This window comes from Ochotona curzoniae, unplaced genomic scaffold (assembly GCF_017591425.1).
Source record: "Ochotona curzoniae isolate NIBS_2020 unplaced genomic scaffold, NIBS_Ocur_1.0 contig_2927, whole genome shotgun sequence".
Lineage (NCBI taxonomy): Eukaryota > Metazoa > Chordata > Mammalia > Lagomorpha > Ochotonidae > Ochotona > Ochotona curzoniae.
Genome location: NW_024465654.1, coordinates 1239584 through 1267409, shown reverse-complemented (window position 1 = coordinate 1267409; position 27826 = coordinate 1239584). Strand labels below are relative to the sequence as shown.

General features: G+C 43.9%; 2 protein-coding genes across 6 annotated transcripts in view; both read left to right on the top strand.

The window, feature by feature from the left end:
• The first annotated feature begins 224 nt into the window (after positions 1 to 224).
• Positions 225 to 27677, top strand: PARP11 (poly(ADP-ribose) polymerase family member 11). Of its 5 annotated transcripts, XM_040978751.1 has the most exons (10): positions 248 to 334; positions 7408 to 7535; positions 12375 to 12495; positions 13723 to 13851; positions 14742 to 14862; positions 17100 to 17175; positions 19935 to 20007; positions 20088 to 20218; positions 23369 to 23520; positions 24917 to 27677. In XM_040978751.1, exons 4-10 carry the CDS (start codon positions 13726 to 13728, stop codon positions 25231 to 25233), a joined length of 996 nt encoding a protein of 331 aa, XP_040834685.1. In that variant the 5' UTR covers positions 248 to 334; positions 7408 to 7535; positions 12375 to 12495; positions 13723 to 13725; the 3' UTR covers positions 25234 to 27677. The 5 variants fall into 5 exon arrangements, with proteins under 5 accessions (XP_040834687.1, XP_040834685.1, XP_040834686.1 ...); XM_040978753.1 differs by lacking the exon at positions 7408 to 7535 and having other exon boundaries at positions 225 to 334; XM_040978752.1 differs by lacking the exon at positions 12375 to 12495.
• The window catches only part of CRACR2A (calcium release activated channel regulator 2A), a 146381-nt gene continuing 118870 nt past the window's right edge, over positions 316 to 27826 (top strand). Inside the window, exon 1 of the mRNA XM_040978748.1 lies at positions 316 to 334. Coding sequence (XP_040834682.1) covers positions 317 to 334 — 18 coding nt within the window. The 5' untranslated portion in view covers position 316. The remainder of the gene's footprint in view (positions 335 to 27826) is intronic.

The window sequence follows — 27826 nt, the reverse complement described above, 5'->3', positions numbered from 1 at the left end:
TGCACGGATATACCCGGAGCGAGGAGCAGCCAGCCTCGTCCCCATGACAGACCCTCCCGCGCCGGCCTAGTGACAGCCAGGGGGCGGGCTTCCGGGGGGCGGGGCCGGCGCCGATTGGCCGGCGGCGGGCGGAAGTCTGGCGGCGCGGGGGGGGGGCTGAAGACGCTGGCTTGTGACAGGGACGGGGCGAGGGCAGGTCTCCGTGAGGGTCGCCTCCGTGTGCCTTGGCTCCCGGGACCCTTCGGCCAAACCCCACAGCCCGACCCCGAGGCCAGCCCGTTCCTCCAGCCTCTCTCCGCTCGACTTCGCCACCGTTATGTGGGAAGCGTATCCGGTGAGTGGCCGGGCGGGACGGGGCGGACCCGGTGGGCGGAGCCACTGCCAAGGGGGCTGGGCTGGAGGTGGGTGTTCCCTGGAACCACTTCCGCCCCCCGCACTCGGGGAGGCTGGGTGATGAGTTCCGGGGCGCCGCTGGGAGGGTTGGTCGACGCTTTGCGGCGCTCCTCTAAGAGCTTTGTGGTTTACTTCTAGGGCTTCCACCGTCCCCGGCTTTTTACTTCATTATTTTTTTTTTGAGAGGGGCGGGTGTTAAGTTTGTGTCTTGCTGTCTTCGCGGGCCCCATCTAGAACGGGGGCCCCGTTTTCCCCTTGATGGGGAAGTGTGGTGGGGTTTCCTGAGCCGCCTTTCACGGGCCGAGGTTCTAGAAGGTTTCTCGGTGTCCTTTTTGGGGCGAGTGACAGCTCCCGGCCACCGCAGAGCGCGCTGGAAGCCGCCTGCTCCTGTGGCAGAGGGGGACGCGGACGGGCAGGTGTGAAGCGAGTCCACCCCATGGACGCCGCGTTCCGCCCGCCCGTTTCTGGAATAGGTTTCCGGATAGATGGTTAGCGGAGTGTTTTTCCCTTGGTGTGTTTGTGTGTGTGTGTTTAAATCTGATAAGTAGTCCCCCGGCCTGGATTTTTTTGGTGGTCACATGTTTGTCGCCCCACACGGGCTCATCAGAGCAAAGTCTCTGATGGAAGATGCTTTACATGAGGAAAATGCGCTCTCTGATGATACACGCTGTGTTTCCAGTTGCACTAACAAGCAGTCTTCATGTTATGTCTCTGTAAGTCCATGTGGCTCTGTGTTGGATTTTATTAGCTGCCCTTTTCTTGATTTCTACATTAAAATACGCTCCTATCTCCCAATTATGTGTCTCAAAGTACGTATGTTTTAAACCCTTCGTTGAATTGTTAGTTCCGAATGAGCTTGGAGTTTTGCCTGTTTTTACCCTTAGAACCTCAGCACAGCCTGGCACCTCGTAGACCCTCAGCAATTGCTTGTTAAATTCACCATGGTGATTGGGTCTAGAAAGTTCTGTTCTAGAAAGTTCTTTGCTCCCTCCGGTGTCACATACACATTTTGTTGTGGGATCATTTTTGAGTTTGTGACAATTAAACAGGCATTGGTCACTGATATATTGGTCTTTTTATGAAAAGCCCAGTTTGCCCTGAAGTCACTTACGATTTGATTTTTGTTAATAATGTGAACCACCCACATGGATGGCCCACACAGCCCTGTCACTGTGATGTCTGCGGCTTTTATTACCTGTAGCTGCTGTGTCACCTCAGTGGCAGAATGCTCCACAAACTCCGGGGTGGCTTGCCGTAAATAGTACCATCCATACCATTAAAAATATATATTTATTTTTATTGGAAAGGCAGATTTGCAGAGAGGAGAGACAGAAAGATCTTGCACCTTCTAGTTCACTCCCCAAGTGGTCTCTGCTGCCAGAGCTGAGCTATTTCAAAGCCAGGAGCCAGGAGCTGCTTCTCAGTCTCCCATGCGGGTGCAGGGTCCCAAGGCAAGGATTTAGCCACTGAGCCATCGTGCTAGGCCCGCTAGTTAGCTTTTAACACTCATTTCACACATGTGTTTCTATAGTAAATTGCCCGCTTGGTTTTACAATTCCCAGTCACTCTAGAAGGGAGCCATGTATACCTGACAAGGGATGTGTGGAAAGAGGTTCACTCAGCAGCAGGCCAGAGCTGCCCAAGTCCGGCACATTCCCAAGAAAAAGGTGTTCCTGTTAACTGCCCTTTGCCCAGCTCCAGGAAATTAAGCTCTTGAAATGCATTGGCTAATAGGAATGTATTTGTGTACCTGAGGCCTTCAGTCATGCTAAGCCAGTTTATCTCGATGGCTGTTAGCAGCAGCGGGATTTGTGGGGAGCACCTGCTTGCCCGCTTGGTGCTTCTTCACCACAAGATCACACAGGCGATCTTTGCTCAGGTTAGTGATTGCCAGAAAGAACCCTCACCACCTAGGTCTCCTGTCATCACACCTGTCACCACACCTGTGTGCTGGGAGGATTATGGCCCACAGGACTCCACTGGGACTGGCTCTGGAATTCATGCCCGTGTGCTTTGTGTCCTGTCACTGTGATAAACTGTCCTAGTGAGGAGAACAGCTGCGAGCTGTGAGTCTCCACAGGTCCCGAGGGGGCTTGTGCAGATGCTGGACACCAGGAAGAGCTGTCAAATGACCTAACAGCAACGTCGCAACCGATGACCGAGGAGTTGCTGCCTGAGATCATGAACAAGGCAGTGGTGCCCATTCCTTATTCCAACTCCTGCTCAAGTTTCAAGCAGAAGTGCTAACGCCAGCCTACACTCTGCAGAAAAGAAGTGGAGCTGTCTGTTCAGAGACTGTGAGGCGTGTGGAGTCTCAAAAGACAAAAACAAAACAAAACAAGACCAAAAAACCAGCTCCTTGCTGTAATAAATGAACTGAGTGAGATGTAGGCCCTGTAAGAAAACTGCAGATAGCTCCTTAAACTGGTGATGTCATCATCAGAATGGATGTAAAATACAATTTCATTTGCAGCAGTTTCCAGAAAAATGAAATCATAGGGCTAGCACTGTGATGGCAAGTTAAGCCTGCACCTGTGGTGCCAGTATCCCATGTGGGCACTGGTTTGAGTCCCAGCTGCTCCACTGAAAATCCAGTTCCCTGTTCATGTGCCTGGAAAAGCAATGAAAGACAACCATCTTCTTTTGCTTTCCCAGGCACATCTGCAAGGAGCTGGAACATAAGTGGAACAGCCAGGACTTGAACCAACATCTGTATGAGATGCTAGTACTGCAGGTGGAAGCTTAACTTACTATGCTGTATAAGTGTTTTTAACAAGATAACCGTGTGGGTCACCTCTGTATATTCATAACCTCAAGACAAAGAGACAGTGACCTCAGAAAAGAGAAACAGAAATTTTACTGTCACAACTATAGATGCACAAAATGGACATTTCTTTTATTGAAGAAGTCTCAGTATTTTTACCCACCCTTTTTTTTTAAGATTTATTTTATTTTTTGTTGGAAAGGTAGGTATACAGAGAGGAAAAGAGACAGAGAGGAAGATCTTCCGTCCAATGATTCACTCCCCAAGTGGCCTCAATGGCTGGAGCTGAGCTGATCAAAGCCAAGAGCCAGCAGCTTCTTCCGGGTCTCCCACATGGGTGCAGGGTCCCAAGGCTTTGGGCTGTGCTTGACGGCTTTCCCAGGCCACATGCAGGGAGCTGGATAGGAAGCAGGTCAGCTGGGATTAGAAGCAGCACCCATAAGGGATCCCAGCATGTGCAAGGCAAGGGCTTTAGTCACTAGGAGAGGCCCCATCTATGTTTTTTAAAGATGTATTTATTTGGAAGGCAGAGCTGGACAGAGAGGTCTTATATCATCTGATTCACTCCCCAAATGGGAATCCAGGAGCCAGGAGCTTCTTCTTGGTCCCCTTTGTGAGTGCAGGGGCCTCGGCACTTAGACTGTCCTCCACAGCTCTCCAGGGCACCCTGACAGGGAGCTGGCTCACAAGTGGAGCAGCTGGGACCTGGCCGGGTGTCAGTATGACGTGCTCGTGCCAGCCTTGATCCGTAATCCTTACACACAGAGTCAGTAATGTAATAATGCATTTTCTGCCAAGCCGAATTCACAATAATGCATAAAGTGAATCGGAACTCAACCCTCTACTGTTTGTACCCGCACTACTAGAAATAAAGCATAGATAATATATGGATCATAGAAAATGGTAAACACATGATATTGACAGTTTAACGTAGTGGGGGAGATTAAAGAAAAAAAGAGCCCATATCTGTCACCCCCATTCCAGTCTAAAAGACGAACGTTTGGAGACTGAGATATTGCATCAGAGGACTGGATGGGCAGCAGCCGCAGGAAGGCAGTTCCCCGCCAGCTTTTAGGACTCTTAGCTGTATTTCAAAGATTTGCATTGCAACGAACAGCTGCTCAGGGCCCGATCTCCTCAGAGAAAGTGTTTGCACTTGACTTTTCTCCTTAGCACTGCTCCTGTTGAGATTCTGTGGTTCAGTAGACTGACGCTGTTTTTTACATCTCTTCTTCCTGTGCCGTGTTGTTTGGGTTCTGTGAAAATTCTTTGTGCACGCACTGCTGTTCAGATCGTGATTTTTGCTGAAGTGACACTGGTGCTCAAACAGCAGAGCCGGGAGCTTCTGGAAGTCCTTTATGGGTGTAGGAGTCTGGGCCTTGGGCCCTCCTCCGCTGCTTTCCCAGGCCGTCAGCAGGGCGCTGGATGGGAAATGGAGTAGGACGGGACTTGAACTGGTGCCTGTGTGGAACGTCGGTGCCACACCGTCGCACTGGCCTCAGAGCAATGTGTTTTTAAAATTTTGCTGCTATAACACGTGGAGGACCCCTTCCCCGGAATTTAGTTTTCTTCCTTTCTTACCTGGCATCTTTTTCCTGCTGTGGGAATTGGGGTTTGGGGATCTTGACTTTTAGAATTTCAACATTTAGACTTTTAATCTCTAGGAACTGTGATTTTGGGGATTTCAGATTTTACAGATTTTGATCTTTTGAGATTCTGACATTTAGGATTTTATGCTGTTTGGGATTGTGTCTTGGGACTAGGACATTTTTACCTCCTCGTAACCATTGTGAGCTCCGAGAAGTCACTGGCGTGCTCTACCTTTGTAAATTGCCCATGGTGGACATTTCTCTTGAGTTATATAATTGCTAATGTTTTACATACTATGCATCTTTCAGTAAACAAAATATTTTCAAAATATATCCATGTAGCACTTTGCTAATGCTTCATTCCCCATCTAAAAAAGAAAAAATGCATTTATTTATTTAAAAGATAGAGTTAGACAAAGGGATGGAATTTTCCATTCATTGGTTCACTCCTAAAATGGCCCCAGCTGCCAGAACTGCACTGGTCTGAAGCAGGAGCCTGGAGTTGCACTGGGCCAACTTCTGCTGCTTTCTCAGGCACATCAGCAGGGCACTGGATCACAAGTGCAGCAGCTGGGACTCAAAGCATGCCCGTATGGGATGCAACGACTTTACCAGCTGTGCTACAACACTGCCCCACCTCCCTTCTTTTTAGTCTGAGTGATACAGGTATGCATGGCCAAACAAGATTTGGTCAGCTGGGTCACATATATGGCAGTGGTTTTCTAAGATTATTAGTGGAGCTGAAAATACCTGTTTCAGTGACGTCACAGCTGTCGTAGCATCATCGGGTTCCCCAGGGGCTTGTGATGGTGTTGGTGTGATCAGCCCTGTGCTGCCAGACATAGGGCAGTGCAGCAATACAGTTACGGGCAGTACAGAATATTTGATTATACTAAATGACCAGGTAGCTGGTTAATGTATTTACTGTACTTTTTATCACTATTTTAGAGTATACTCTTGCTCGTAAAAATATAGGTGCGTGTGAAACACCTTGCTGTACTATGCCCGCAGCAACCTCAAGCATCTTGGGTTTAACCACATTTCTTGATTTACATCATTTTCTCTGGTGGTTGAGTTAACCTTGGGTTGTTTTCATCGTGGCCCAGCAGCGATCGGCTACACTGACTGCACAAAGGGGCTCTTGTGGTGTTCTCAGTTAACACTGTCTTGTGATTCCATTTTCCTTTTAAATTTTTATATAAATATGAGACCAAATTTCATGTGTTTTCTATATACAAGTGTAAGGACACAATGTTGCTTCCCCTCCCTTGCCTCCATCCCTCTCTCCCTCACTTGCACTTCCCTCTTCCTTCCTTCCTTATTTTTTGTTTTAATTTTTACAACGCTATACTTTCAGTTTACTTCATAGACACCAGTTACTCCTCCACTAAATAAGGAATTCAACAATTGTAAGTAGAAAACCCACTTCTTAGGGATGTAAACAGGGTCTATAAACAGTAATCAAATCTCAAAGATCAGTTTCACGTAGGTACATGCACGTTTTAGACTTTCTGTTATCACAAGTCAGAGAAAGCATGTGATGCTGCCTTGTGGTGCCTGGGTCCCTTCACTAGGCATCATGGCCGTTTTCCATTAGCTTTGTGACGGCTCACCCCCAACACCCACCAAAACCAAAAAAGTTGTGTTGTGGTTAATCTGTGGATGGACTTCAGAACTTTTTTTTGCATCGAGGTAAACTGACGTTTTGATTCCACTTTCCCATGCACTTTGGTGTGTCACTGCTTGTAGCATCTAGGTTTGTGCAAGTGTGCTCTGTGATGTTAACAGTTCACCTAAAGATGCGTTTCTCAGAACGCACTCTGGTGTTGACTGGCATGCAGCTGGGTGGTTCCACTTAGATTCCTCTGTGATCATTTGCACACAGATTTTCACGTAGATGTGTGTTTTTGCCTCTCGAGTGTGATGCAGAGCTGGTATTGCTGGGTCACATCAGGGTGCTGTGCTGACCTCTTGGAGACACTGCTGACCTTACTGCTTCCCACACCCCCAAGTGGACAGTCTGTAACGTGTGAAGGTTCTAATTTCTCCTCATCCTCAACAATGCCATTATTGTTCTTTATTTCAGTCTTCCAGCGAGTAGGATATTATTGTCTTTTTGTGGTTTGGATTTGCATTTCCCAGGTTACTAATAAAGTGGAGTATCTTTTCATGTGCTTATTGGCTATTTGTTTGTGGGGTTTTTCGAGAAATGTCCATTCATATCCTTCATCCACTTTTAAGTTGGGTGGTTTGCCTGCTTTTGAGCTTTAAAAGCTCTTCATATATTCTTTATAAAAGTGGGTTGTTATGTTCTATAATAGAATATTTGTAAATATTCTTCATTTACATAGTTTGTTCTTTTTACTCTCTTGGAGGTGTTTGCAGCACAAAATTTTTGATTCTGATGTAGTTGCTGTGTTGGAACGTAGTTTAAGAATATTCTCTAGAGGTTCATCTATTGGACACTTGGTTCCCAGAGTGTAGAGGGAAGGGCTGGTGGAAATGCTAAGGGTGGTTGCCTGGGGAGAGTCGTTAGTGTACTGTTGGGGCTCTTGCTGTGGAAGGGCTCAGTGAACAGTTAGAGCTCACGAGAGCGTGTTGTTGGAATAGGCCCCCCTCACCCACCTGCCTTCCCTCTCACCCTGTGGCCTTTCTGTGTAGGCTCCTTCCCTTCCACTGCTGTTGCCACGGGACCCTTCCCCAAGACCGGAAGATGCTGCCATAGTGGCCTGGAGCCTCCAGAACTAAGAACAGAATAAAAATCTTTTCTTCAGATTACCCACCTTCGGGTAGGTTTTTTGTTTTTGTTTTTGTTTTGTTTTATTAGAGTGGAAAATAGTCTAGCACAGTAGTCTGATTTATCCATGGTTTTATTTTGTACCACGTCTAGAAAGCCACCGCTAACTCAGGGACACAGTGACTTATTTCTTTTTTTTTTTTTTTTCTCTTTCCCGCCAAGAGTTCTGTTGTATCTAGGAAACCACTGCCTAACTCAAAGGTCACAAGGATTCCATGTTTTTTTTGCTTTTATTGTGTGTGTCTGTGTGTGTGTGTTCTCGAGAGCTCTGTGGTTTTAGCTGTTGAGGACTGTGATCTGTTTTGATGGATTTTGTGTGTGTGTACATAACATTTTGCATGTGAATTTCCTCTTATCACAGTCTTTCTCTCATTGAAATATTTTGTCATCTTTGTTGAAATCAGTTTATGATAGATACTAGTGTTTATTTTTAGATTTTCAGGGTTTTTTTTACATTGATTTTTTTTTAAAGATTTATTTTTATTATTTTTTTTTTATTGGAAAGGCGGATATACAGAGAGGAGAGACAGAGAGGAAGATCTTCCGTCCAATGATTCACTCCCTAAGTGAGCACAATGGCCGATGCTATGCCAATCCGAAGCCAGGAGCCTCTTCCGGGTCTCCCACATGGGTGCAGGGTCCCAAAGCTTTGGGCCTTCCTTGACTGCTTTCCCAGGCCACAGGCGGGGACCTGGAAGGGAAGCGGGGCTGCCGGGATTAGAACCGGCGGCCATATGGGATCCTGGGCGTGCAAGGTGAGGACCTTAACCACTTGCGCCACCACGCTGGGCCCTACATTGATTTTTATGTCTGTGCTTCACTATAGCTTAGTGGTAGGTTTTTAAATCAGGAAGTGTAAATACCCTATTCTTGTTCTTTTTCAAGTTTACTTGGCGATTTCAGGTTCTCTGCATTTTCATTTGAATTTTAGGATCACTTTGTCAGTTACTGCAATAAGATTAGCAGGGATTTTTATAAGGATTGCATTGAATCTATAGATCAGTTTAGGAGGTATGGTATTTTTTAAAGATTTATTTATTTTTATTGGACAGATAGATCAGATTTACAGAGGGAAGGAGAGACAGAAAGATCTTCTGTCCACTGGTTCATTCCCCAAGTGGCCCCAGTGACCAGAGTTGAGTCAATCTGAAACCAGGAGCCAGGAGCTTCTTCTGCCTCTCCCACATGGGTGTAGGGTCCCAAGGTTTTGAGCCCTCCTCTAGTGCTTTCCCAGGCCACAGGCAGGGAGCTGGATGGGAAATGGAGCAGCAGGGACATGAATTGGCACCCATATAGGATCCCAGCGCTTATAAAATGAGAATTTAGTCATTGAGACATTGCATCATGCCCAGTATGGTTACTTTAAGTCCTATGTCTGTTGATCCATGAACATGGAATTTTAAAAATTGCATTTTAATTTTTAAAAAGCTGTATAATGATGTTTTCGGTGTACATTTTACACATATTAATTTTATACCTAAATATTATATTCTCAGTGTTAGTAAGAGAGGAATAGCTTTTATTTGATCTTGTTTTAAAACTTATTTGATAGGCAGAGAGACAGAGGCAGATATTTTGCGCACCTTTACACCCCAAATGCCCATCCCTGCTGGCACCGAGTCGGGCTGAAGCTGGGTCTGTTTCCTGTGCAGGCGGTAGGGCCTCTGGCACTTGGGCCGTCAGCTGCTGCTCCCAGGGCCAGAGCAGGAAGCTGCGATGGGGAGCAGAGCAGAAGCTTCAACCCAGGGACTCTGATACAAGATGCACAGGTCCCAAGTTGTGTTTTGACCACAGTGCCAAACAGCCGCACCAAGTATATACCTGTCGAATTTTCCTTGTTAATGTATGGAGATAGGATTGATATAAATGTCTATGTTCCTTATTGACGTATAGAAATACAGTTTAGGCATTCGTTTTGTATCCTAAGAGCTGTGAAACTTTTTAGTTCCTAAGAATTTTGTGAGCAAAATGACGTCATCACAAACATAGTTTTTACCCCTTCCTTTTTAATCTAGTTGCATTTTCTTTTTCCTGAGTAGTTGCTGTGATGAGAAGTTTCGGTGCAGTGTTAAATACAAGTGATGAGTCAGGTAACTTTGTTTCCTTTCTGATCCTAGAAGGAAAATATACCATCTTCTATTAGTAGTTATGCAGATTTTTTCTTCTTTTTTTGGTAAATCCTCTTTAGCTGCTTAAGGAAATTCCTCACTGCTTCTAATTGCTGATCATTTTGATGATAAAAGCTGTTGGATTTTTGTGTGTTAGGAAGATCTTTTTGCTTTGTTTTTTCGCTCTGACACATACATGTCTGTTTGGGCTGCTATCACAGAATACCATAGACTGGTTGCTTCTACACAACAGGGGCTTATTCCTTGAAGTTCTAGAAGCCCAAGTCGGAAGGTGCAGGTGGCAGCAGCTCTGGTACCTGGGGAGGACTGCCTGCTGGCGTACAAAGAGCCGTCTGGCTGTGTCTTCACAAGGGAGCTCTCTGGTCTCTTAGAAGAATTCTCATGTCTCTAATCTTACTCATGAGGGCTTTGTCTTAATGATGTAATTGCTTCCATTGCCCCACCCTCAAATACCATTACATTGAGAATTAGCATTTTAACATAGGAACTTTGGGGGCATATAATAATTTTTGCCTCTTCTCCCCACTTATGTCATTCTTGCATGCAAAATACATCCATTCCATGTCGGTTATCCTGAAACTTTTACCTTATTTCAGCATCAGCTCTATACAGTCCAGTGTTTTATCTGACTCTCCCCCAGATCAGACATGAATGAGTTGCAAGGTATATTTTTCTTTCTTCCTGAAGCAGATTCCTGTGAAACCAAACATGTGATGTAGTCCTGAAGTACTATGCTGAAATAGGTGTAGGGGAGGAAGAAGTAAGGAGTGGTGAATCCCAGGCAAGCCCTCTGAGGGTTGGGGATCACTGTACCCCTTTATGCAGGGTCGCTCTGCCTCCCCTTTGGAAGAATCCCAGTAGCAGGGGTTGGGATCCCTCCTTTTTCTAGAATGACATCCATACTCCTGAGTAGGAAATGACAATGTTGATAGCAGCCCTTGGTTTTCCTGGCTTGCTCTTCCTACTCTAGGTTACAGACTGAGATGGTAGCCTCAGGCTGGGATGGTAGCCTCGGGGCCCTGTATTCCTCCTACTCTAGGTTAGAGGCTGGGATGGTAGCCTCGGGGCCCTGCATTCCTCCTACTCTAGGTTAGAGGCTGGGATGGTAGCCTCGGGGCCCTGTATTCTTACCTGCCCTAACTTAGAATAGCCTTCTCATCATTTGAGTAGGGACTGGGTTGGGGAAGGGAGACTGGTGTGCTGTGTCCTTGGGGCAAATTCAAGCCTCTACTGCTTTGGGGCAGAAGGAGGTAAGAAACACCAGTACCTGCCCTTGAACTGTCAGCCCAGGCATCTGGGACAGGCAGGCCCTGGCTTTAGGCTGCGCGTGTTGGAGGTGGAGCTCTACCACAGAGCTGAGAGAATGGGGGTGATGCTCAGATGGTCTTCAAGGAGTGTCTCTCCATTTGCCTTTGTTATAGTTTCCAGAGTCTTTAAGTGTTTGTTAAAAATCATCTCACCGGTTAAAACGTAATTTTTGTTGAGATGATCCTTGTATAAATATCTACTACCAGGTTTTGGGTCATCTTTGTTTCCATCGAGAGAGAAATTTTCCTCATGGTATCATGTTTATTCTAACAGAACAAGTCATTCCTCACTGTGATAAATTTATGAGAGGATTTACAACCAGCATAGTTTTCCTCACCTAGGCCAAGGTTTTGACTTTCAGTTAATTTCCCTTGAATTGGATAATCCGGATGGACCATTCCCAGGCTCCATGAATCGAGAGTCTGCTTGGAATAGATATTATTAACAGTTTTTTCCTGTGCCCCCATTGTACTTAAAATTTTACAAAATGTACTGCCTGTTACATAAGATAGAAAATGATCAATTTTACCCAGATGAAATGAATCTTTTGAAAGCCAGAGTGTCTGTGAAGTGAAGGAATGAAATTGAGTTTTGGCGACAGGAGAGAAGGGATAGCTATTCATGCATGGAGGTGGGGTGGTAGGGCTTGGTAAATAGAAGTGATTGGTAGGTGGCCCGGGGCATTTTTTTAAATCTCAGTATTGCTAACTCCGATTCTAGGGGAAAAGAAAAATGGTATTATTTTCTGCTTTGGTCTTTTCTGACTTTAATTGGAAAATAATGATTTCTCTCCCCTGCCTGTTGAGTTGTGGGGAGAGGATTGTGTAAACAAAAAGAATTTAAAAAAAAAAATGTGAAGTGCTTCAGGAGTGTTCATCTCAGTACTCCATGTGACAGGGTGATATAAGAAGGGGGTCTGTGGGTCCAAACCCACACTGCTGTGACAGAAATCCTCAGGGCCTTGGTTAGAACGCTTGTACTTGTCACCTGGCTTGAAGTAAGATCCAGGACAGTGTCGTGCAGTGCATGTTGCTTATATGCTGTATAGAGGATAGATTTCTATTTCTATCCTTTTTTTTTAATGGAGAAAAGATGAAACTTATAAGCTAAATGTTTGTCTTAACTGTTAGCTTCAAACTCATCATTCCAATATTCCCTGGTTATTTTTGGAGGAGACAGCTAGATTCAGGTCATCCTTCCTTTGCTGTGTGTCTCTGTCTCTCTTAGTGAAATAAGCAAAGGATGAGAGCAATGGTAGGAACAAGAAACAGAGCTCACTGGACATGGGACCTTCAATTTTAAATCTCTGTATCATCAAGTTAAGCATATAAGCTACATGGTGACCCTAAATCTGAAGCTCTTGATCCTAGGGTGTTCTGTTTTTCATTTCCTAGCAGCCAGTCAACTTTAACACATGAAGAAATAAAAACCAGAAAGCAATCATTAATATTCCTTGGAGAGAGTTTCCAAACATGAATAAAAATTAAGCAAGCCCCCTCCATTGAGCTCAGTCAGGTACTGTACTTGATACTTACCTACATTATTTGATTGTTGTGCTAATAACATCCTAATGAGGAGAGGAATCTGTGATTTTCTGTCTTGTGAGGAGGGAACCATTGCCTAGACAAGGTCTAAATGGTGATAAATTGATAGCATTGGTTAACCTTGGCAAGAGGACAAGCAGGTGTCAGGGATGGGCGTGATGCCGTGATGGTTTTGATTATTGTTTTGATTATGCAGATTTAAATTAGTAACTTTAAAACAAGGAATGATGATAGGAAGAATTCCATGTAAAGCTTGACCTTCTTGGACTCGCCTCTTTGTTCTCTCTCTGATGATTTCTTCATTAAAATACCCACCCCAGAGGGCATAAAACCTTTCAGATTATGTGTTTGTGAGCTAATTGGCCGGGGTCAAACTAGGAATGATTGCTAATGCAGTAGAAGGCAGTAATGACCAAGTGTCCGAATTCTGAAACCAGGCTGATCTAGACTTCTGGCTTCTCCGTTATTGACCTCGGTGCCTCCAGTTCCTCACCTGTAAATTGGGAATAATAATAACGCCAGCCTCGATGTGAGGCCTGGATGAGTTATCTGCTGCAGAGTGTTAAGAACCACACTTGGCGCGTAATAAGAGCCATCCCTATAAAGGCTGGCTGGTATCATTACTCTGACCCCTGGAAAACTCTGGCACATGATTGTATATAAGTCTAGACTTTTTTCTGTGTATGTGTGTATACACACACATATGTTCATGTGGGTAAATATAGATGGTTTTCATCAAAATTGGATCATACTATTTCTGTTTTTGTGACTTAGTTCTATATTCAACATCACATTTTGTAAATCTAGTGTCTTCCCATGCAAGTAAATGAAATCATGACTTTCAGGGACAGAAATGAGGTGCATTTGATCTTGCCTGTTTGCATAGGAACTCCCTGGGGTATACAGAAAACCTGGAGTGCATGTTGACGTGGATCTAGTTTACCTGAGTAGCTCAGTGACCTATGATGTGTTTGCTTAACGTGATGGTGATTGGCCTGATCCGTTAGGCAGGGATCCTTAGCATTGTGTAGTGTTTTCCTTCAGAGCCAGCAGACAAGTTATAACACTGTTTGTAACGTGTCACTGTGGGAAAGACAACTGGTATTTGGTTGTTTGTGAAGAAGTAAAATGGTGTTGAAAAAAATACATCGATTATTAATGAAATGATTTCTCCCACCACCTCTCTCCGACTTTTCAGGAGATGTTTCACAAAACAGAAGAATTCTTACCCAAAACAATGGACAGTGAAATGGATGACATGGACACGTCAGACACACAGTGGGGCTGGTTTTACTTGGCGGAATGTGGGAAATGGCACATGTTTCAGGTATCCTCTGCCCTCGCCCAAGCGCCCGCTGGCTGATGCGTACAAGAGAACTCCAGTTATTCAGGGCGTAGATGTCTTAAAAGCCACACGTGGTTGTTTTTCGTATTGCACGTTTTCCCATGAACTTTTTGAGGACCCCCCTGTACAATAAATCTGAATGCAGAACTGAGAAAAACCTACCCTCAGCAAGTCAGATAGTTTAACTGAAAGAAAAAAAAAATGAGAAAATCTTCTAGTCCCCAGGTTTTCCCAAAGAGTTTATTTAGAAGAAACATGGTCACTGTGATTGGGCAAATGAGTGCGAGTTGCTTGGTGTCAGTTCATCTGAGCAACTCCAAGTTTGACTTGGTGAATAAAGAGAAGAGTGAATTTGCAGTCGGCACCTTCTGCACACGTGGTGTTAGTGGTATCACGTCAGGCATCAACCTTCAACTTCCCTCCTTCCTCTGCACAGCAGCTCTGGGGTGGATGTTAACACGGAAGGGAGACTTAGAAAAGCTTACATTGTTCATGGTCACGCAGCAGGTGAAACTCAGACTTAAACCCATACTCAAAATGCCTATATTCTTTTTTCTGTTTTTCAACCTTATCAAGCTATTTAATGTAAGCCACTCAGACCGCATCATGTGGAAAGCATAATAATTTGAACAAAAGGAGTATCACCAATTGTTTTTTTCACTGGCAACTGAAATGATTTTCAGTGTGCTGGCAGGATTTTAATGCTCCGTGTGTGTTGGGAACTAAAGCAGGTGGTTTAGTAAGCGCCCCCCAGTGCCCCCCAGTGCCCCCCAGCCCTCAGTCTCATGTTTCTATGACCGCAGTAACCACTGCTGTGGTTAAATTGTTCAGGTGAACAGCTGGTAAGTGAAACTTTGTGGTTTGTCTTAAAGCCGGATACCAACATTCAGTGTTCAGTTAGCAGTGAAGATATCGAAAAAAGCTTCAAAACAAATCCTTGTGGCTCCATTTCTTTTTCTACTTCCAAATTCAGCTACAAGATAGACTTTGCAGGTATGTTTTTTTTCCTCTCCCCTAATAGTTGTGTGTTTTTAGCATGTTGAAACAGTAAAATCTGTGACTCTGAAGTTCAGGATTACTTGATGCATTTACAAAAAGTGAAGTAAATCTTTTGTTGTTGTTGTTGTTCACAAAAATACCTTTAGAGAAATCTAAGGCTTAAAACTTTTGGAGCAACCATTTCCTTTTGTTAAGGCAGATTAATATTCTTCTGTGTGTGGATTTATGTGGAGGAGACTATCATGTGTCTTGAGTTCGTTAATGCTTGCCTTCTAGGAGCTGCAAACGCCCCTATTGTTTTATTCATTCTCACATTAGTCTTCTGAAATAGACAGGAACCTTTTAATTTTAAAGACCACACTGAGATGTTAAATGAGAAACTCATGAATAGTTCAAGACTAAGTTTAGCAGAAATGAACCTTTCTCCTGGTGTCCTTGCCATAAAAGCTATTTCTTTAACAGAGAAGCCATCTGCCATTTTCTAATTTTGTTGGCTCTCTTCACAGTTTAGCCAGTTCGTCTGCTCATTGGTCCCACCTTAAATTTTTTCTATGATATATGGGCACAGGTTTTGGTATTCCATGGGAGGGAAAAAAAAACCAACAAAACTATTGAATTCAGCTTCTTTATTTTCTAGCCACTAATGTCGGCTGTTTAGTGCTTAGAGACAGACAAGACCCGGGTGGTGGGAGATTCCTGGTGAGACCGTATTTTGATTGCTGCCCCCCACGTCCTCCCTCCTGTTCTTGCTCAGTCCCCATGACCCTTGTCTTTATGACACAGTGTCCTACGTGTTTTATGGTTAGACAGGGCGGTAAAACCTTAAGACATTCCTATGGCTGAACCAAGGCCTAGAAATGATAAAGGTTGAGTTGTCCTGTAGTCATCCCACCTAAGTCGTTCTTCTTGCTTATCTTTACTTAGAATTAAACTCATTGGATTCTTAACTACTGAGTAGTCATAACTTTTTTTTAATGACATTAGGCAAATAGGCTGCCATTCCAGGACTCCTCATACTAGTGTTTCTGCTGTAGGTAGAAGGTGTCGGGTAGATGTTTTAGTCTTACAGGCAAATGCTGGTTTTGAAGCCATGCTGAAACATGTTGGACGTCAGGCCTACATAAATGGTAAAATCCACCAAAGCCATAGGTAGATAATTTGGTAAACCATAAGCTTCCCATAAGAAAATACAGTTTATTAAAACGAAGTCTTTATCAAAGAATCAAAGTCCATACTTGTACTAGGGATTCAGGTTTTCTAACCTATGTTTAAAAAGTTTCAATATTAGCATTTCACATGTGCTATTTGACAGTTTATTAGTTCCATTGAACCTCTGGAGAACACCAAGCTTTCTCTGTAAAAATGGTTAGAAGGAAACTTTAAAAAAAAAAAAACATGGTTGAAGAAAATTATGCTACAGTCTTGGGTGTGATGGTGCCAGTGTGCAAGCTCTAGGAGAAGGGCAGAGCACAGTTCATGCTAGCCTTTGCCTGGATGAGTGAAACCCGTTATTCTAGAATGAAACGCTGTTAAATGAAGAAGATGAAACTGGTCAGAATATTAGGTTAAGAATAAGTACTTAATTTTATGGGAATAAAGAAACGGAAAAGCCAGACCTAGTCAATACTGACATGCTGAAGCATAAACGAAAGTGAAGGAGACCCTTGTGGCCATCACGAGAGTGTTGTATATAAATAGTGTTGGGTCTAGCCAGGTTCTCTGTCTGCTGGATTCTGGCATACAGTTTAAAGAGAAGGCAAGAAATCTGCAAAGTTTTGAAATTCTATGAATTTTGCTAGTTTTATAAGAATAATGTGTCTCTTTTATCATTTCCAAAATTTTTAGAGAAATGGAAGCATGTTTTTTTTTTCTATGCAATAAATAACCAGAAGACTTAGGAGTATCATTTCTCTGTTTCTAGTATTCTTAACTTTCCTAGGTTTAGAACACTTCTATTTAGCTATCTGTTCTAACCTGAGTGTGATGCAGAAACGCCTAGACCCTACACTCTAAGTAGTTTGTGGAATTGGCATCTTTCCACGTGACCTTAGATGAAGCCATGAAGCTGTGCTCCCCTGAGAAGCACCCCTGTGACGTGGTAACATGCATGGATAGCACAGAATCTTCCTTCTCAGCATCTCCCAAAGCCCCATGCCTCCTGCGCCTGGCTCGTAGGGAGGCTGCTAATCCTCCTGCCTCTGCTCATCTGACATCTGTGTCTTTGTGTGCAGAAATGAAGCAAATGAATCTCACCACTGGAAAGCAGCGCCTGATAAAACGAGCCCCCTTTTCTATCAGTGCTTTCAGGTATTGTGAAGAGCAAAGGGCGGGTTTATTCCCTCTTCTCTTTCTTACTGTCTGACATTCAGTTACCTTCACGTTGATCTTTCCAGTCTCAGATCTCTTCATTTGCTGGTGAACTAACGGTGCTATTATTTCCAGTCAGTGTTTCCTTTCCTGATACTCTTTCTTTCTCCGTGTATATTTATATTTTTCAATTCTTCAGAACAGTTTGCATGGCTATGACCTAATGGTCTCTGCTGTAGAACCTTAAAATAACCCACTGTGGTGTGTTTGAATTGTTCGCTTGGAAAGACTCCCATAGGCCCACCCAATGTTCTGGACCATGAATGTTAGGTAATCCCTTCATCCTTGTAGGACAACCTTGACAAGTGCTTTTGTATTTTTTCTTTTTTTAAGATTTCTTTTTTTACTTGAAAACAGAGTTACAGAGAAAGAGAGCAAGGAAAACACACACACACACACACACACACACACACACACACACACACCCCCTTCCATCCGCTGGTTCACTCCCCAAATGGTGCAATGGCCAGAGCTAGGCCATTCTGAAGCTGGGAGCCAGGAGCTTCTTCTGGGTCTCTCAGGTGGGTGCAGGGGCCCAAGGCCTTGACCCGCCTCTGCTGCTTTTTGAAGCCAGTAGTAGGGAGCTGGATCAGAAGTGGAGCACCTGAGTGTGAACTGGTGCCCATAAAGGATGCCTGCACTGAAGCAGGAGGCTTAGTATACTGGGCCATCACGTTAGCCCCAAATATTCTTAAAAATGTAGTAACAAAAGGAGACTCAAACAAGGTGGTAGCACAATGGGACAAGAGTATAGAATTGTCTTCCTTGAATTTGGGTTACAGAATTTCCTGTTTTCTTTCTTTGGAATTATGTTCTGTAAATGAGAAATATAAATGCCAGAAGAGAATGCATTCTGTTATTCATGTGGATGGAATTGAAAGGGACAATCTTAGCAATAACTCCTATATTCTGGGAAGATTCTTCAAGCAAATGTTGAAATTTCTTTTGTTCTGAAATTTTTAGAAGGAAGCTAAAAAAGTGTAATGATAGGGCCTGGCATGGTGGCGCAAGTGGTTAAAGGTCCTCGCCTCGCACGCCCGGGATCCCATATGGGCGCCGGTTCTAATCCCGGCAGCCCCGCTTCCCTTCCAGCTCCCTGCCTGTGGCCTGGGAAAGCAGTCGAGGACGGCCCAAAGCTTTGGGAACCTGCACCCACGTGGGAGACCCAGAAGAGGCTCCTGGCTTCGGATCGGCATAGTATCGGCCCGTTGCGCTCACTTGGGGAGTGAATCATCGGACGGAAGATCTTCCTCTCTGTCTCTCCTCTCTGTATATCCGCCTTTCCAATGAAAAAATAATAAAAAATAAATCTTTAAAAAAAAAGTGTAATGATAACATGGGAAGTGTAGGGGATAACCATTTGTTCCTTCCAAGAAGATATTCTGAAAGAATTAAAGAAATATTTTAAATTTCTGTCATTTTGTTTCCTGGAGCTTTTGGTGTATATTTTAGCATCATGATTTCAAAGTTCTCCAAGTTCTTGCGTAATGAAGCTCTAGAACTTGATTGGAATTCAGAGAATCTGACGTTCTTAGCGGCCGCAGTGTATCTGCATTCTTCAGTGCAAAGTATAGTACGGGAATTACTCTCAAAAGAATGTGTCAGCTGGGAAGCGTAGTAATGGAAAATGTTATAACTGCATGTTATTCCATCTGGTATGCCTTGGGCATGGGGAAGAGGCACAGGATGGTTCTGTCACAGACTGAACAGTCTTAGAAGAAAGGAGAGGGAAAAATTAATGAGTGAATGACGGTAATATGCAAGATAGTAATAAAAGGAGCAGATAGGAAGCATAGTGAAGGTCGATGCTGACAAATTCTTTGTTGCTGGAACTTGGGTGTTTGTTACATGCATGGCTAAAGTGCTTGCTTTTGGCAAGGTGTTAATTAATCATACAGGCTACATTAAAAGTGCAGGGAAGCTCCCTGGTGCACACCATGTCTTGATTCCCATTCATTTTAGCCACATGTTATGCCAAGTGTAAGTTGTGTGTAGGTTTCAGATTTCTCACTTGTTCCAGTAAGGCTCAGAGCGTGGGAAGGGAGGCCTGAGCAGAAGCAGCTTCCACTCCCCAGGCTCCCCATCCTCTGGGTCCACGTCCAGTGGTTTGAAACTGTTGGATAGTTTTTCCAGGATTCTCCAGCTGCCTGATGTGGATTCATTGTGGATGACATATCTAAAGAATGGTAGACAGTCAACAAGAAAAGGTTTAAGTTCGAATTTAGATCTTGGAAGACAACCAGCGCATGGCTGAGGAGTCTTGATATGATTCAGTTGACAGTATAAACAAGTATACAAATAAATGAGCATAAGAATAAATAAGACTTTTGGCTTTTTAAATTGGAAGTTTGGCTTTCTTCTTAGAAATTCCTTTCTTTGCCCACAATCTTTCTCACATTTTAAAGAAACTTGGAAATCTAAAAAAAAAAAAAAAAAAAAAAAAAATCAAACTAGCACTAAGCAAGTGTTTTTGAAAATTGAGTGGTATGTAGTATTGGCTATTTCCCATCAAAGTATACCGTTCCTTTCCTAAGGAGCAGTGCCCTGTAGATATTCAATAAATATCTTAAATCAAGGGCTACACTTCATTACATTTTTTTTGTAGTTATACATAAGAATCCAGCTTAGGAGAAAAGGCTAACTCACTAATAATATTACAGTCAGCCTCTAATACTTGTCTTGTCTTTTGCTGTTTGAAGTTACATATGTGAAAATGAAGCTATTCCTATGCCCACACACTGGGAGAACGTGAACACTGAAGTCCCGTATCAGGTGAGGACCACACTGCCCGGCCCTGCCCTGGAGGAAGCTGGGCAGGGCCCTAGTCAAACTGTGCAAACTTGCCTTTCCAGCTGATTTCTCTGCACCATCAAACACACGAGTACAATGAAGTTGCTAACCTCTTTGGGAAAACAATGGACCGTAACCGAATTAAGCGAATACAGAGAATTCAAAATCTAGACCTGTGGGAGTTCTTTTGCAGGTAAGGCGGTTTCTAATCTGAACCTTCTACCCTCTGAGGTGTTTGCGGCCTTAGGAATGGTGTTTAAAGGTGTTCGTTTTCAGTGCTGTAGGCCGCTTGACTCTCTGTGGACCTGCCACGTTTGCAGGGGATGGAAAAGAGCTGCTGTGCAAGAGAGGGCCGGGCTTCGCTGGAGAAGCTGTGGAGGAAGAAACCATCCTTCCAGCTAGTTTGAATTAGACATCTCTGGAAACATTCCGTTTTGTTCTGTGTTGTTTTTGTTTTAACGATTGCACCATCCTGCCTGTAGCTGTTTGCTTATTGTGTTTAAAAGAACACTTTAACACAGAACCTTCAGATTGGCTGTCTAGCCCAAGGGTTATGGTGTCGATGTAAAACTCAACCCATTACAAGGTTTAGGCCGGGAACGACCCAGTGGATCCCTGTGCTGAACCTGAAAGTGAAGCCGGTCCCAGAAGGCCGAGGTCATGGCCAAGGTAGCCTGCTATGCTGTATTATTGCAGCAACTATTGCTTAGAGCAGATGGTTCTCCGACATATGCCAAGTGAATATTTGAGGGTATGGCTTGATTTCTAACATTTTTAGCATAAACTGAATTTTGTTTTTTACATTTAAACATTTTACTTTGTTTCATGGTATAGTTCCATAGGCTTTGGGGTTGCTAGTACCCTTCTGTAAGGCCCTTCCCTGCTCCCATTGAGCTCCCCTCTAGTTTTACAATGGATGTCCTTTTTTTTTTTTAAAGTTTTCATTCAGAAAAATATCAATCAGGCATGACAATGTAAGTCTGACACGATGAGTGTGTACCCGTTGTTCTGATGTGTCACTGAGATCTGCGTGGTGGCGGTGGTTGCTGGAGTGTTTTAAGGCACATCCCAGCTGTCGCTCCTTCCAGTGTTAGAACCTGGAGGATTAGGCTGCCCTTGCTGTGCTGAGGATGCACAGGGTTCCTGACTGGTTTGTATGGTCTGAGCACATTCTGGGTTTGATTCTCATGGTAGGTTTTGCTTTGGGTTTGTGCTCCTGTCCTGAGCCTTTGGATTAAACCACCTTTCATTTCTGACAATAACTCTTGAGTTCGACTGAATTAAGAAGATTTTAGTCTGCTCCTGTTTAAAAACAGTCCCTGATGGAGGAAGGTCGGTGTTTCTGCCTCTGTTGATCTTATTCTCAGTGAATTCGAAAATGTAATTTTTTTACTTATTTACACACACACACACACGGAGGGAGCTTTCATCTGCTGGTGTTCTCTGCAGCAACTAAAGCCAGGAGCCCAGGAACCTAAACTCTATCTAGGTCTCCCATGTGGGTGGCAGCAGCCCAAGTCCTAGAGCTGTGGTCTGCTGTTTCCCAGGGTACCTAACAGCAGGATGCAGAATTGAAAGCAGGAGAACCAGGACTCAAACCAGGCACTCTGACACAGGATGTGTGTTTCTCAGGTGGCATCCTCACCACTGTTCCAAACAGCTGCCCTAATTATTCTTGATCAGGGCTCTTAAGTGAAGCTTATACTGCCTCTCTTATCATTTGAGTTCCCACTCAATTCTAATTTGTACAGTGACCCCAAAAAGCTGTTTGTACTAAATATTATACTGGACATTTACTGTTGTCATGAGTTCATGATTTTATGTAATACCAGCCTCCAGCTGATATATACATAGCATACAGGAAGCTCTGGCAGATCTGATTTTAAAAATTCCTGGGCATTTGACAGCACACCCATCTATACGGTTTGATGCCATTGCTACGAAACAAATAGTGAGCAGTGGTGGGGTTAGTGCTGTCTGATGGTGTTTGGATTCTTTTTTTTTTTTTTCTATTTCTTACCAATATTGATAAACTAGAGAAATATCTGGCAGAGTCTTGTTAACTGAAGACTGTCCAGGAAGGTGAAAGGTCTGGCAGCTGCGCTGTCTCAGGGATAGGTGAGGGAAGCCTATCCATTTAGCCTCCAGAACAAAGCCCAGGTGGGTGTCCGTAGTTATTTCTGGCTCTCAGTAGAGTTGTTTTATGTAAGAATGACTTGAATTGTTCTGTGTTCAGGAGAGAATGAGCAAGACCCAGCACTGGAAATAATGGGAGGGCGGAATGGGCTCTGTGGGGAGAAACTGCATTCTTAGGGTTGCCACTGGTCAGGAATACGTTGTGTTGTCTTGCAGTACCACAGGGAGCCTTTGACACTCTTGACGCTGACATTGAATAGCCGTCAGGATGATGGGAACAGTGGATTTAATCAGAAATGATCTTTTTTTTTTTTTTGAAATATCTAAATAAACAAAAATGCAGCGAGCAGTAAATAGGCACAAACCTAACTGTCAGGTTTAGCATCTTAGTACTTGCCACAGTCTCTTCCGGTTTACACGTTGCTTTTTAGCGGTGCTCAGCGTTGCAGGTTCAGGTGCAGTGGTTGCCCTCTCCTCCCTTCCTCTGAGACTGCCGTAGCCCCTCTGGTCTGGAACTTTTTTTTTTTTTTACCACCAAGGGTATGTATTCCTATATAATGGTATTGTTCTTTTTGCAGCATCCTTTTTTCATTCAGTATGATTTTTGAAGATTTACTGCATTTAATAAAGTGGATTATCCATTACTCTCCATGTGTAAAACAAATATAGAGAAACTTTTAGATTGTTTTCAATTTTTTTTTTCTGTTACAGTTAGTCCTGCATTGACTGTAACCCTTTCACGCCTTAGAAGAGATAGGGTTTAACTGGGTGGCCTGCTGTCTCCTCTGGCTGTATGGTTCAAAATAGTTTAGCTAACATTTTCCATTCTCTGAGGATGAGCAGACTAAGCTGTAATCCTTGCCTGTGGAATGAATGCACAGTGTAAAGCAGCGTTTCGCTCTTCGTGGCTTTGCTGGTAGGCCTGTGTAGAGCTTAGCTGGGTTAGTCCATCAATCACCATTGCTGTGATTGGCCAACTGTGATTTTGAGTGTAACTTCCAACCTTCAGTCTCTGTGATAACTGGAATTTTTTTTTTTTTATTAGATGACGTGAACCCCATGTCCAAGAGCATTTGAAATTATTTCTTTTCCAGAACTTCATTGTCCACTTGTGATTAATATTAAAGAAATACTTTGTTTCACCAAAAATTACATGCCATTATTGTATCTTTCCGTGCTTTCTTGTGTATTTGTATTGTGTTTTTAGGAAAAAGGCCCAACTCAAAAAAAGGAGAGGTGTGCCTCAGATCAACGAACAAATGCTGTTCCACGGGACCAGCAGTGAATTTGTGGAAGCGATTTGCATCCATAACTTTGATTGGAGAATAAATGGTATACATGGTGCTCTCTTTGGGAAAGGTAATTCTAAGAGTTCTGGATCCGGTGTGAGTCCCAGGGATTTCTCCCTTTTGGAGATGGCCGTTTTGTGGTTCCAGAGACTTGCTAAGCATTAGGTTAGAAGGTGCTGTGCCAGTTTCTGAATTCTCCGAGTTCTTCAGTCCTTCACACATGTGGAAGCTGAAAGGAAGGCTGTGACACCACTGTCAGCTGACAGAGCTCCCGGGCCCAAGCATCCAGACAGGCCAGGGTATTAGGGGAGTTGCTGGATTTTATTTAATTTTTGTATCTAAGTCCTGTCACGTCTAAGCCTGTGCACTAAACTTCTTCATGGCAAGTATGTTGGGAAAGATCAAACAAGCCGATTGTGTTGCATGCTAGTACTAGTGTTTTGTTAAAAAAAAAAAAAAAGAAATGATAGGGAACAGCACTAACCAGCAACAGGAAGTAGTGAGGGGCAGGCTCCCCTTATTCCGAAGCTGGGAGTCTGGACTCTTCAGTTGGTGCCCACTGCCCCGGATGAGGAGAAAGGCATGGCTCTTCCTTTCTGGTTTTCTTTCTCTCCTCCAGCAAGAGAAGGAAGTAACGATGAAAAGGCTATCGATTGATTTAAACAGTGAGAAGACCAAAAGTGTGTTAGCCAAGATCCGTCCATACCATGTGAATATGAGACAGTTCACTTCCAGAACATTTGAGAGCAGTCGCCTCCTTAACGTTGACTGCTTGGGTCCCCCTTGCACTAGTGTCTCCTGCTGCTTTGTGGAATATCCCTACGTCCACGTTCTTTGGGAATGCTCCAGTGTGAAGAGTACCACCTTGTCTTGGAGATCTGTTCCTGGGCCTGGGTTTCTGTGCCCCCAGCAATCCCAGCGAGTCACAGAGATGCGGTTTCGTGGGGTTGGAAGGCATCTCGGGTGACAGCACAGGCCTTGTGCTCAGGGTGCCCTGCTGAGCTCGCAGGGTGCCGCGCAGGGCTAGCCGGTGATGGGAGCAGCAGACCAAGCTAGACACAGGAGGGGGCTCCAGGCAGTCACGCTGCATGCCCTGCCACGCTCTGCGTCGCAGAAGAATTCTTATCTGTTGTGTTTGTTTGGCTGCCTTCTAAGATTTCCTGTGAGAACAGACTCTGGTAGCTGCCACCCTCTGGCAAGGGGATGCTGGGATAGTGGTGGTGGTGGTGAGGACCAGCCACAGCAGCACTTCTGTCCTGTGCAGTCTGCACCACAGCTATTCACAGAGGGACATGTGTTCTCCGGGCCAGCTGCAATGAGGTCCCACCCCTGCTTCCGTGACCAGAATCCATGTGTTTGTTCTCTCCTGACCTTTACAATGTTTTTTGCTTGTGTATTGTGCTATATTCTTAGGAATAATCTTATTTTTTGTTGTTGTTGTTTTTGTTTTGGTCCTTTTGCTGAAGGAACCTATTTTGCTAGAGATGCTGCATACTCCAGTCGCTTCTGCAAAGATGACATAAAGCATGGCAACACCTTCCAGATTCACGGTGTCAGCTTGCAACAGCGGCACCTGTTTAGAACCTATAAGTCCATGTTTCTTGCACGAGTGCTCATTGGAGATTACATAAACGGGGACTCCAAGTACATGCGGCCTCCTTCCAAAGACGGCAGCTATGTGAATTTATACGACAGCTGTGTGGATGACACCTGGAACCCCAGGATCTTTGTGGTTTTTGATGCCAACCAGATCTATCCTGAATACTTGATAGACTTTCACTGATTCCATTCCCAAACCTCAGTGGGCAAGGAAGTCTTTCTCTTTTTTTGCAGGAAGATTTGCTCTTCTGTCATCTAGCCACCAAATGTTAATTATCTAATACTTTTGAAACAGATATAAAAAAAAAAGTGGCCTCCATATAAAAAGACTTACTGAAGGCTGGTTTTCTGCTGTTGTTTTGTTTTTACCCATTATTCATTGTCTTATATGTTAAAAATGGAGATCACAGCCGTGTTAGCACACAGGGAGTCCAGGAGCCCATTTACAGTGAAGTCAGCCAAGTCTCAACGTGGTCATTTAGAGCCTTTAAAATTTACATGAACGCTGGCAGGATAAATGGTTTTGGTTCAGCTAAACCCAGGCATATGAAATCATATGTTCAAAACCTAAACATACAGCTGTAAGTATATCCCTCTAGTGACCACACATCAATGTGATCCTTTATGAACTAACTTCTGGTGTCACTGTCCACCAGACAACATGTGGTTTTGTCGGTCTCCTGAAGTGGCCATTTAAAACCCCAAACACGCAGAGTACAAGCAGAGAAAACAGAAATAATGTTACTCGCAGTGCCTCCCAACAGGCCAACAAGTCAACAAGCCAACAAGCCAGGTCTCCAGTGGCCTTAGCGGGGCAGAGTGCAGCCCGCACTGGCTCAGGTCCTGCTCCTCCAGCCTGGGCCTTTGAACCCCTGCCAAGCTGCCTGTGAAAGGTGTGTACACCTTCAAAGTGGAATGTTGGTGATTCAGAGCATTTATTGCCCCTTTGGGAGCCCCTTCCAGTGATCACTTCTGAAGATTTCCTGTCCCCTAGAGCGAACAGTTATGCAACCGTGAGTTCTCCAGTTCACTTGTCTCTACTGTATCCCCCTGTTTGCACAAAATGCTGGGAACAAGTCTGCTTTGTTGTTTGGGCAGCGGTTGACTGCCAGATCTCAAAAAGTTGGACTCAAGGCGTAATCCTGTCTAATGGAAGTTTATTTGTTCCACCCATTTTCTTATTCTCTTCTAAAGAAGAATAAATGGTGTTTGAGCAGCGTCCCGGGCCTGGCAGTCTCCTGGCAGAGGCTGGCGAGCTGCTCAGCTGCAGTGGCTGTGTGGTGATCTCGGGCACTGATCTTCCATGATTCTACACGAAAAAAATAGAACACTTGTTACCAAGCCTGTGCCAGAAAAATCTTTTCCAAACTCTAGTACTAGTGTTTTCTCTCTCTTACATTCACCCCATTTTGGCTGATTTGAGGAAAATAATTTTTAATTCCTAAACAAAACAAAATTTGTTTTCCCAATAAGTGTCCAATACCTATTATTTCACTTCATTCACTTGAACTGGAAAGGCATCTGAAACAAGAAAAGCCTGGGATTAGAAATGATCATTTTAAAGGCTTTGTAACCCCCAAATCCATGCTTCAGTCCAGTGTGCACTGTAAGGGGACTAGCCCACAGCATTCCTGCGAGTGTGGTTCTTTAAAACAGCCTGGCAGCAGGTGTGGTGCTGGCCGCCAGTTAGACCAAGCGCTGTGGATATTTAGAAAGAGCGTATTAAAATATGCTAAGACCATCATGAAACTATCTGGAGGCAACATCGCTAGGCGCATTCATAAGCAACAAAGTTAGAGAACTAGAAATGCACATTTTTAAAAAATTTTTGTTCTATTTGTGATTTACATATAAAAAGTTTCTTCACTGTGGGTTTTTTTCTCCTCTCCAATTTAACATGTACACCTCTCTTCAGCACTTGAATAGAATAGCTATTGTAGCATTGGGGAGTTACTTTTCTTTGAGACATAGCACAGATCTTATCTCGGAGTGACTGAGAACCCAGGGTGAAGTATTTCCAAGGCGTTGGGAACTTAACTCGCCTTGTTGGTTTATACGGGAGTGGAGCAAACACACTACAGCAACCATTGTGAAAAAGTGTTGTACCGTTGTTCTTGTCTGACAATGTTCTGCTTGGTCGGCCCTTTATGAGAAAGAATTGATTTCGATCCATGTTTTAAAGTAGACCATGTTGAGTTAGCCCAGTGTTATACTTGTATTTCTTTGATCAGCAGCTTGAGTTGAGAATCATGTGACGGTGCCGAAGATGACTAAACACACAGAACCATTTGCTGACTTTCCCTCTTGTCGTCACATGGTGTGGGTGGGGAGAGTGAAGGGAGAGCATTCCAGGTTAATGCTGAGTAGTTTTAAAAACTGTGCATTGAATAAATTCCAGCTGGAAATGACTTATCTTTTACTTTGGTGATATTAGGCTCAGGGTTAAAAAAAAAAACATGGGTTTATAAAAAAAGTTTCATAAATCGTTTAAGTTATGAACAATAAGGTTTTGTATTTTACATATCCTTTCATTCAGACTATTGATGGTAACACTAATAAAGGATTTTTTGGGTCATTTTGATATATGAATATATCTGCTTGATTTATGGTGATTAAAGCTTTGCAGAGCCAGACTGGGTTGTCTGTGTATGTCACATGTTTGTTCCTGTGACTTCTGGATTTTCCATCTTTGCCCTGCTTTATTCCATCCTATACTATCAGCTCAAGCTGAATGGACTCTGACAGGGTGGATGACCTGTACCTCTTGAATGCGCTCC